General features: G+C 43.4%; 1 protein-coding gene across 2 annotated transcripts in view; it reads left to right on the top strand.

Moving 5' to 3' along the window:
* Dap3 (death associated protein 3) overlaps nucleotides 1–11,668 on the top strand; it is a 31,270-nt gene that overhangs the window by 3,963 nt on the left and 15,639 nt on the right. For both annotated transcript variants that reach the window (XM_021196738.2, XM_029537523.1), the window contains exon 2: nucleotides 6,718–6,771. In XM_021196738.2, the coding sequence (XP_021052397.1) occupies nucleotides 6,718–6,771 (54 nt within the window). The remainder of the gene's footprint in view (nucleotides 1–6,717; nucleotides 6,772–11,668) is intronic.

The raw sequence follows: 11,668 nt of genomic DNA, 5'->3' as shown, positions 1-11,668 counted from the left end.
ACGTCTGTACTGTTCCTGCTGAACCCTTACAGCATGAGGGACGTCTGTACTGTTCCTGCTGAACCCTTACAGCATGAGGGACGTCTGTACTGTTCTTACTGAACCCTTACAGCATGAGGGACGTCTGTACTGTTCTTACTGAACCCTTACAGCATGAGGGACGTCTGTACTGTTCCTGCTGAACCCTTACAACAGGGAGACTCTTCCTTTTCCAAGGGAAGCTTGAAGTTCAAAGAAATCTGTAACTTGATCTTTAGACTTTAGTTTCCTGTCTCTTAAGAACCTAACTTTTTCCCTATACCACACACTGCCCTCGTAGTAAAAATTCTGTGTGTGTGTGTGTGTGTGTGTGTGTGTGTGTGTGTGTGTGTGTGTGTGTGTATGGGTGTTTTGTTTCCATGTATGTCTGTGCATCCAGTGTGTGTGTGTATAGTGCCCCCAGAGGCCAGAAGAGGGTGTTGGATCACCTAAGATTGTGAGCCCCTGCATGGGTGCAGGAGATGGGGGTGAGGCACATTAATTTTCTTTCTGTAGTCCCAGACCCAGTGTTTCTCCAGGAACTCAAATTTGGGCAAGTAGGAGCAGAAAATGCAGCATAAAGTATGTTTGATTGTGCTGTGCACATGTGCATGCTCACTCTTAGGGTGCCAGAGGTCAACTTTAAATGTCACTATTGAGGAACTATTCTACTAGTTTTTCCTGTTGTGTTTGTTTTGGGATTCTCTGTGTAGCCCTGGTATCCCTGGAACTCTGCAGACCAGGCTGAACTCAGATTCCCCCTGCCTCTACCTCCAGTGCTGGATTTTAAGGTGTATGCCATTATATCAGGACAGTTGTTGTTGTTGTTGTTGTTGTTGTTGTTGTTGTTTTCTAACACAGCTGCCTGCCTGGAACTCAGGTGAGCTGAATTTGGTTAGCTAATGGCCTGCCTGTCTCCACATTCCCAATCTTGGGATTACAAAGTATCTACCACCATGCCTGGCTTTTTTATGTCTAGGGGTTACATTTTAATGACAAGCACTTTGATAACTGAGTTGTATTTTTCAGCAAAAGCTGGTTTGTTTGTTTTTTTTCTAACTGAAATTAATGAAAATAACTAGTCTTCACTAATTTCCATACAGTCTTTCTCAGTCCACACAATTGAGTGCTGGCTTAATATACACAAGGCCTTGGATTTGATCCCCATTACTGCCAGCCCAGCTCCCCGCCCCAGGAATAGTCCTCTGTGCAATTATTTGGTTCATCAATGTGGTTTTATTTTCTACTTATGTAGTTGTTGTTTTGAGACAGAGTCTCACCACGTAGTGCTGTGTGGCCTGGAACTTGCTGTGTAGAAAACAGGCTGGCTTTGAACTCACAGATTAAAGGCCTACATAGACATTCCCCCACCTGGCTGTTCTTGCAAGTTTTTTTTTTGTTTTGTTTTGTTTTGTTTTGTTTTGTTTCTTAAAAGTATTTTAAAGGGGCTGGAGAGATGGCTCAGCGGTTAAGAGCACTGGCTGCTCTTCCAAAGGTCATGAATTCAATTCCCAGCAATCACATGGTGGCTCACAACCATCTGTAATTGGATCTAATGCCCTCTTCTGGTGTATCTGAAGACAGCAACAGTGTACTCATATAAACATAAAATAAATATTTTTTTTAAAAAAGTATTTTAAATGATATTGAAAATGTAATTTGGACCTAAGTGTTGTGGCTCATACTTGAAATCTCAACTTTTAGGAAGCAGGAGGATTGCTGAGAGTTCAGGACCAGTCTATATGAGTGTGAGACTTTACAGATAGATAGGTAGACAGACAGACAGAGCGAGCGAGCTGGATAGCTAGCTGGGGTGTCTTTTAGTAGTAGAGCATTTGTCTAACATGTACCAGGCCCTAAGTTTATCTCTAACACCACTAAGATAAAAGCCAAACAAAATGCAATTTAGTATAGGTTGGTTTGGTTTGGTTTGGTTTGGTAATGGTGTCACAGAGTTTAGGCTAGCCTTGAACTTACTGTACAGTGGAGGATGAATGACTTCTGGTCCTCTTGCCTCCACCTTTAATGCTCTGTGTTTATAGTGGACATCCCTGTACCTAGTCTATGAAATGCTGGAGATGGAGCCCAGAGCTCTGTGCTTGCTGTGGGAGTGCTGTACGAGCTGAACTACTCCCCAGTCAGTCCTGGTTTACTTTGCTTTTTTGTGATTGGGTGTCACTCAGTGCTATCCTAGAACTCACTTTGTAGACCAGGTTGTCCTCAAACTCACAGAGATCCACCTGTTTCTGCTTCCCGAATGCTGGTATAAAAGGTGTGGGCTATTATGGCCCACCTTAACTAAGACCAAGGGAACTAAGTAAAACAGGTAACAAGTGGAGTAGGTGGAGCCTTGTGCCAGCCTGGGACCTAGAGCTTTGAACCAGACTCTCAGCTACACCCATGCCCTATAGCTGCCTCCTCCACTATAATCTACAACCGTGGCATCATTACTCCTTTGCAGTAAAGGGATTCCAAGGCTAAATAAGTTTGGAATTTAAGGTGATGTCTCTTAGCAGTCTTAGTAGCACAAACCTACCATCCTGGTACTGGGAGGTAGGGGCCATCCTTGGCTACATAGCAAGCTTGAGTACAGCCTGAGCTATATGAGACTGCCTCAAAACAACTAAGTAGAAAAATAAACCGGGCGTGGTGGCGCACGCCTTTAATCCCAGCACTTGGGGGACAGAGGCAGGCGGATTTCTGAGTTCGAAGCCAGCCTGGTCTACAGAGTGAGTTCCAGGACAGCCAGGGCTACACAGAGAAACCCTGTCTGGAAAAAAACAAAAAAACAAAACAAAACAAAAATGTAGCTGGTGACTAAAAGAATATGGGATTCAAAGGAGTTTGTGACTCTGTGGTAGGTTTTTTGTTTTGTTTTGTTTTACAGTGTATTTATTTGGGGGGCTGGAAAGGGCTCAGTGGTTAAGAACACTTAGTACTTTTATAGAGGACCTTTGTTCAGTTACCAGCACCAGCGTGGAGTCTCAACAACTGCCCAGGGTTGAGGAGTGGGAAACAGACATACATGCAAGTGCCTTTACAGACATGCAGACAGAACACTCATACAAATAAAATGGAAATAAAATCTTTTATTAAAAAAAGAATGTATGTAGTCTACTTGTTTGCCTGATAGTTGTGAAGATCAGAAAGGGGCACCTGATCCCATGGAACTGGATTTACAGACTGTTGTAAGTCACTGTCATGCTGAACATCAAACCTGGGTTCTTGGCGCTCCCACCCGCTGAGTAGTATCTCTTCTATGGTTTGTAGCCATCTTGACTGCTGGAGGCAGCATCTTTTCTCATTGTATTCCCTGGTATTGGCACATAGTAACAAGTGAAATTTGTACAACTTTGTTGTTACTGTTGTTGTGTTAATAACTAGTACAGGTGGCAAGTAACAATTATCAAGAGATTTCATTTACTCTGTCAGTGCTAGGTAGTTGTTGTTACATTGAAGTACAGGAATCTCTACCTGTGAAAGAATTTGTTTTCTGTAAATGCCAGGGTCAACAATGGGAGCTGGAGAGGTGGCTCAGTTTGGAGCATATTTTGCTCTTATAGAGGACCTGGGTTCAGTTCCCAACACTCACATGGTGGCTCACAGCTATCTATAACTCCAACTTCAGGGGATCCAATTTCCTCTTTTCTTTTCTTACCACCAGGCATGAATATGATACACATGCATACATGCAGGCAAAATATTCATAGACATAAAAATAAGTCTTAAGAGTAAAAAAAAAAAAAATTAAAGTCAACCATGGTTCAGAAGTCTTAACTGGAAAATTACAGAAATGAACAATTTCCATGTTGGAATGCTGTCCTGATCAAGCTGATGAACACCTAGGACCTGAACCATCTCTTTCTAGCATAGTCACACTACCATGCTACCCACTAATAGTCATCTAGGGTAGCAGGTGTTCTGTGGCTACAGTGACTTCAGGTGGCCCTTTCTGTTTAAAGATCCAAAGCTTAAGAGTGAGGATGCTGGTGTCCAGCATGGTTGTACTCACCTTTTTTGTTACCTTTTTTTTTTTTTTTAAGATTTATTTATTATTATATCTAAGTACACTGTAGCTGTCTTCAGATGCACCAGAAGAAGGTGTCAGATCTCATAATGGATGGTTGTAAGCCATCATGTGGTTGTTGGGATTTGAACTCAGGACCTTCAGAAGAGCAGTCAGTGCTCTTAACCACTGAGCCATCTCTCAAGCCCGGGTTGTACTCATCTTTAACCCCACCCAGCACTGGGGAAGCAGAGGCACATGTACAACCAAGCGCTACATAGAGAAATCCTATATTCTGAATAAATAAATAAATAGATAAATAAGAAGAGAGTTATAATGCTAAGAATTCAGATGTGATAACGAGATGGTATAAAGTGCTTCTTTTAAATAGAAAGGTGACGGTGCCAGTACTCAGAGGCAGGAAAGCCAGGAAACAGACTCCAGCCTAATTTATATCATGACATCCCATGTGAAAAAAGAGGGGAAGCTGGGCGTGGTGGTGCACACCTTTAATCCCAGCACTTGGGAGGCAGAGGCAGGCGGATTTCTGAGTGCGAGGCCAGCCTGGTCTACAAAGTGAGTTCCAGAACAACCAGGGCTATACAGAGAAACCCAAAAAAAAAAAAAAAAAAAAAAAAAAGAAAGAAAGAAAGAAAGAAAGAAAGAAAGAAAGAAAGAAAGAAAAAGAAAAGAGAGGAGAAAAAGGGGGAGGGGGGGAAAGGACCACATTCATGCAACTTATTATATTTACTATAATTATTTATTTAAATGAGGCATTTATTAAAATGCCTTAATTCTTTGAACTTTGTTGTGGAAATATATATAGTGAAAAAAGTGTATGCATTTTGTTTGATCCAGTGTATGGTTTCAGACTAACACTGGGTGTCAGGTCTTGTTTGTTTATTGGGATGGGTGGGTACAGTCTGACTCTAGCTCCGGCTCGCCTAGTCCAGGCTCGCCTCAGTCCAAGAACTCCTTCAGCTTCAGCATCCCGAGAGCTCAAATTAAAAGTGGCATGAGCCACTATACCCCACTTCTGATGAGATCTTGAGGAAATACTTTATTTTAAATTTCTTTTCACAACCAAAAGAGTAGAGTTTTCTAATTAAATATTTCCACCATACAAAAAAGGATAAATTTAGCATGTGTTATAAAAATAATAAACCTCATGGTATGAAATAAGCAGTGTAGTAAGATCTGACTGGGAACTGTGCCCCACAGGTTCACTTGTTTGAATACTTGGTCCTCAGTTGATGGTGCTGATTGGGGGCGGGGGTGGAATTTTTAGGAGGTGAGGTTCACTAGAGGAAGTGGGTTGTCCAAAGATGGCCCTGAGTGTAGGTGCAGAGTGACCAGAAGGAAGACTCCTATTTCTGCCGCTGTGCCCTCCCTGTGTTGCCCTGTCTCCTCCCTTTGCTCTCCATGATGGATTATATGCCTCTGGAACCAGAGAGCAGTTTAAACCCTGTCTCCGCAATGCTTTAGTCAGGGTGTCTTATTACACCAACAGAAGAGAAAGGCCCATCTGTTGGTGTGATTGCTCTTACCAACAGTCCCAAGACACAGGAGACAGAGTTTGGAGGATCTGTACAAGTTCAAAACCAGCATGGTCTATGTAGTTCCCTATCAGCTAGGGCTACATAGTAAGACTGTCTCAAAACAAACAAACAAACAAACAAAAAAACCACAAAGTAATAATAAAATAAATACTCATGGACCTTTTAGCTAATGTGGGATTACCAGTTCCCAGTGTTTCCCCTAAGTGTCACTGTTATTTCACAGCTTACTCTTAGCATCCACTTGCCTTTCCAGTCCAGTTTTGCCATCTGTGTGTGTCTTGCAAACAGTGAGTGAGGTTTCAGAGGTTGCTTGTGTTTCGTTTTCTTGGGCAGGATGTTATTTATTCCAGGCTGGCCCTAAACTATATAGCTGAAGATGGCCTTGAAATTCTGATCTTCCTGCATCCACCTACTCTGTACATGGTTTTGAAATTTAGTTTACTTAACAGGAAACATAATAATTTTCACTCAGTAATAATTTTTGTTTGTTTGAAACAGGGATTCTCTGTATAGCCCTGGTTGCCCTGGAACTCACTTCATTTGTTAGATCAGACTGGCCTTGAACTCAGAGAGACCCACTTTCCTCTGCTTCTGAACTACTGGGATTAAAGCTATGCACTGCCTTGCCTGGCCAGTCTATATCTTTGACCCTGACCCATCTATTACAGTTCCTTTCTTGCTATTTCATTGGATCAGTGGATATTTGACTTTAGGTTTGTTTGTTTTTACAATTTTCAAATAACTCAACACTCCTCTGCTATAAACATTCTTATATTTTCCACTGTATATGCATATGTAGTTTTCTAGAGTAAATATGAAGGAATGGAATAGCTGTGTATTCATATGTCTTCAACTTTGTAAAGACTGATTTTCCAATACATTTGGATTACAATTGTTGTGGGACTTCTTCGTTGTCATCTCATTATGAAGGCTTTAATTTCATTTTCATGATTTATGGTGAGATTAAACTTCCTGCCATAATGTTTCCTAAGTGAAATGGTTTTTCTTATCTTTTGCCCAGTTTGTTGATGCATAGATGATTTTCATATATCTAGACGGTATCAGGTTTTTATATTACATATGTTTTTATTAAATAGTGGCTTACCTTTTTTTCTCTTTGTCTTTTTTTTTAAGAGAGCAAAGACCATGCTGACAGGAATAACAAGGCTTTTCTCCAGGGTCCAGAAGGTGAGTTCTCACAAACTGCTTCACTTTCAGGTAAAATTCTCAGAAGGCTAATGCAAGACAACTGGGAGTTCAAGGCCAGCTTTGCCTGCCACGTGAGAGTCTGCCTAAGCAATAGGCAGAGATAGTCTGAGGTACTGTGTGAGGAGGAGGTAGCGTTTTTACAAACTGGAAACTTTGAGCTAGCTGGCTATTTAGACATGCCACTTTTGATAAGAGACTAAAATTGTGTAGAGAATGAACTACTCTGAGGAGAGGAGGGGAGGGGAGGTGGCGAGTCAGTCAGGAGGTGAAACACTCAAGCATGAGGGCCTGTGCAGCACTCTAGTGAAAGCTGGCTTGGACTGTAACCCCAGAGCTGGCAGGCTGGGTAAGTAGGCCCCTGAAGTTGATTAGCTGGCCAAATTGGTAAGCTGCAGATCCACCGAATACCCCTAGTGAATGGATAAGTAAAGCCGAGAGCAGGCAGGGAACACACTGGACATCAGCCTCTAGCAGCCACCACATGTGAATGCATGAACACACATTTCCGTGACAAACACAAAGGAGGGGGACAAGGTAAGACCTTCATCTGCGCTGGAGACACAGCTCCATAAAATACTGGCTGGACTCAGGAAATCCTGGGTTAGATTTCCAGTGCCGCATAAACTGAACATGGCCGCAGCAGTGCTGATCAGTAGCGCAGAATTTGGAGGTAGAGACAGGAGGATCAGAAACTCAAGGTCATCTCCAGCTGTGCAGCACATTTGCATCTAACCCGAAATACTTGAGACACTGCCCACAGCTCCTCACCCCTCCCCAAGACGACTCACTCTGAACAAACCTGAGGACCAGAATTGGAATCCCCAGCACCCACAGAACAAGCAGAGCCTTCCACAGACACGTGCAACTCCAGGTCTACCGGGATCTAGCAGGGTTTTCTGGCCAGGTTTTGTTGTTGTTGTTGTTGTTGTTTTAAAACAGAATCTCACTGGCCTGGAACTCAAAGGAAATGCATCTGCCTTTGTCTCCCAAATGGACACACCACCACTCCCAGCGTGCTATTGCCTTTGCTCCTCGTGACAGTGCACTGTCCTTGTTTTAAAGCTGCAGAAACTAGAGATTAGAATGGATAAGTAACCTACTATGAAAGCTGAAATTGTAAAACTTTATGGAGATGCTGACTCGAGTCCATGTGGTGTCCATGTTCTCCTGAGGCACGAAGTTCCAAGGTCATGAGTAAATGACCACTATGACTTCGTGGTATGAAGGCAGCACCTATGACGATCACCAGGCCACCAGGCCTGGGTTTGCTGAGAACAGGAAATCCTATAGGCCTAAGTCTGAGGGTGAGAACTGAAGCAGAAATGGTCGCTTGCAACAGATGCTAGGATTCCAGGAAGTCCTTAGGAGTGGAGCACTCCCCTGAGCTGTTTGGGATTGGGAGGAGGGTTTGCTCTTTCTTTTTCTTTTCTTTTTTTTTTTTTTTTTTTTTTTTTTTTTTTTTTTTTTTTTTTTTTTTGGTTTTTCGAGACAGGGTTTCTCTGTATAGCCCTGGCTGTCCTGGAACTCACTTTGTAGACCAGGCTGGCCTCGAACTCAGAAATCCGCCTGCCTCTGCCTCCCGAGTGCTGTTTCTTTTTCTTTTCCTTTAACCTTTACCAACCCCTACGCTGAGATTTAGGCCTTTGTCCATTTTAGTGAATCAAAGCAAAACAAAAATGTTACAAAAGAAATAAAAGCCAATAATGGGACAAGAAAGTTGGCTTGGTGGCTAGGAGCACTGGTTGCTCTTGCAGAGGACCTAAGTTTGGTTTCTAGCACCCATAAGGGCTCATAACCACTTGTAACTTTAGTTCTTGGGGATCCAGTGCCCCCTTCTGGCCTCTTGGATACGTACAGGCATAAAACTGATACATATAGAAAATATGGGCAGTCAGCAATAGCAAATGCCTGAATTTAAGGCCAGTTTGTTTCACATAGTGAGTTCCAGGTCAGCCAGGGTTCCATAGTGAGACCTTGTGTCCAGAAAGGGTGTGTAGTTATAGAGTTGGCTCATGGTGAGGAACACTGGCTCCTCTTTCAGAAGATCTGTGATTGATCCCCAGAACTGACTTGGTAGCTCACAACCATCTGTAACTCCAGTTCCAGTTGGCCTCTGAGGGCACACTTATGATGCACAACCTTACGTGCAGGCAAAATAACCATTCACATAAAATTAAAATGTATAGTTTCTTAATGTATATGTTTTCAGTTTGGCTCAGGATGACCCTGCTTGGCTCATGGGTAGTGTTTGAGGAACTGCATTATGTTCACTGTGGAACTAAGCTGAGGGAATTGTACATAGAGTTGTTTATCCCAGAACTGAGACTAGCTGGTTAGTTCCATTTATAACACTTTAAGACATAGGGAATCCATTTTGTTAGTTTTTTATTTACTGAAGAAGAAAAAAAACAAAAACCTGAAGTCATCAGAGTACTGTAGAAATAGCACCACCTTGTGGCCATTGAGTACTTTTAGTTAAGTTTACTTATATGTGTGGTTGTTGCCTGCACCTGTATTTGTGCACTGTGTGCATTTCTATTGCCACTGGAGGCCTGAAGAGGGTGTAGATAACTGGCACTGGAGTTACTCATTGTCGTGAGCTGCCATGTGGGCACTAAGAATAAACCAGGGCCTTCTGGAAGAACAGCCAGTACTCTGAACAACTGAGCCAGCACCTAGTTTTCTTACTTAAGAAAATGTATTCCTGGGACTGGTGAGATGGCTCAGTGGGTAAGAGCACCCGACTGCTCTTCCAAAGGTCCGGAGTTCAAATCCCAGCAACCACATGGTGGCTCACAACCATCCATAACAAGATCTGACTCCCTCTTCTGTTGTGTCTGAAGTCAGCTACAGTGTACTTCCATATAATAAATAAATAAATCTTTTTAAAAAAAAAAAAGAAAAAAGAAAATGTATTCCTGAGTATGATGTATATGGAGGGATGCACTTGTGGAAATTAGTTCTGCTTTTATGTGGCTTCCTGGTGACTAAGTTCACCAAGAGTACATGACAAGCACCTTTACTCCTGAACGTCCCAGAGATATGGCAGATGTGGTGGCGCTAGAAATGCTGAGGAAGGGGTTTTGAAAATTTAAGGCCAGCCTGATCTATATAACAAGTGCCAGGACAGCCAGGGCTAAATCATGAGATTTTTGTCTCAAAACAAACAAAACAAGAATGATGGTAGATGGAAAGAGCCTGGCACCTCCTTCTGGTAACCGGGTGTTTTACCCAAGGTTCTGTCCTGAGAGAACAGCTCTTCGTTTGCCTTCTGTATGTTTAGCATTCTGGCTTTGCAGGTCCTGTATTTTCAAAAGGCTTTGCTGGCAAGAACCAGCACTGGATAAAGAGATGGAAGTCCATCCTCAGCTCTCAGTGGATGTCCTTGGATAGAGTGGGGCTACGGCTGCTTGCTTCCTTCTTCCCTCCTTATATTTTGCTTTGTGTTAAATCTGTGTGGATGTTTTGCCTTACTGGATGTCTGCATATACATGTGTTCCTGATGTCTCACAGGCCAAAAGAGTGTGTTGGAGCCCTTTGAACTGTAGTTACAGACAGTTGTGAGCTACACATGGGTGCCGGGCATTGAACCTGGATCTTCTGGAAGTGTTAGGCCATCTCTCCAGCTTCCTCTCCTCATTATTCTTCATTCCTTTGGCTTGAGACAGGCTATTCTGTAATCTAGGCTGCCACAGCAAGAGAGGGCGGAACTTAATGGCCACTCTCAGCTGGTTTTCTTTTATTTCTTTTTTTTTCTCCAAGACAGGGTTTCTATGTGTAGCTCTGGCTGTCCTGGTACTCACTTTGTAGACCAGGCTGGCCTCGAACTCAGAAATCCACCTGCCTCTGCCTCCCGAGTGCTGGGATTAAAGGCGTGCGCCACCACTGCCCGGCTTCAGGTGGTTTTCATTTTCAACAATTAACAGTACCTCCACTCCTGGCTCTGTAGCCAGCAGTAATCCCCTAGCTGTGGGTGAGAGGGTTATTTGAATTGTTTGGGAGATAAAGCTGCCCCTGCTATAAATCTGACTTATATTCTTAAAATTACAGCAAGCTATGTCTTTGCACTGTTGGTTTATATTAAAATCTGCCACTAATATTCCAGACTTGGTGTGCACTTGGGAGGATGCTTGGCACCTCCACACATACATGAGTGTATGTAAACACCAAGCACACAGCAATATGAAGGGTTGAGAGATGGCTAGGTGGCTGAGAGCAGTTGCTACACAGGCATCAGGACCAGATTCGGCTCTTAGCACCCACATTATAAGTTGAGACCTCATGTGCGACCACAATTCCATCTATGAGAGAGGAGAATCACTGAAACTGCCCCCACCCACCCCCCAACCCTAGGTCCAAGGAGAGTCAGTACCTCAATGGCCCAACACTGTCTTCTGGCCATGTGTGCACAGGCATGCTAGTGTGCTCCATGCACTAAGTAAGTTCTCAAAGAGAGTTGGCAAATGGTCAAGCAGATGAAAATCCTTGTTGCCAAGACTACCACCTAGTTTCTGTCCCTGGTGCTCGAGTGATGAAGGAAAGCAAGCCTCATTTCCACAGGTTGTCCTCTGCTTCCCCCACACTTCCCCAGGCTGTGCCCCTCAGACCACATGTAGCATTAATGGATAAGGAAATATGACAAGGTTAATGTGAGGTGTGAAAACAAAGGGTTGGCAAAGTGGCTCATGGGGTTACAGAATGCAGTGCCAAGCATGGAGACCTGAGTTCCATCCCTGGGACCCACAAGATGATAGAGAGAGGCCTTCCTGTTGTCCTCGGGAACCATGATATGACAGAGAGGAAAGGCCTTCCTGTTGTCCTCGGGAACCATGGTATGATAGAGAGGAGAGGCCCTTCCTGTTGTCCTCGGGAACCA

This window comes from Mus pahari, chromosome 4 (genome assembly GCF_900095145.1).
Source record: "Mus pahari chromosome 4, PAHARI_EIJ_v1.1, whole genome shotgun sequence".
Classification (NCBI taxonomy): Eukaryota; Metazoa; Chordata; class Mammalia; order Rodentia; family Muridae; genus Mus; species Mus pahari.
Note: the sequence above shows the minus strand (reverse complement) of the source record. Positions and strands in the feature narration are given on the sequence as shown.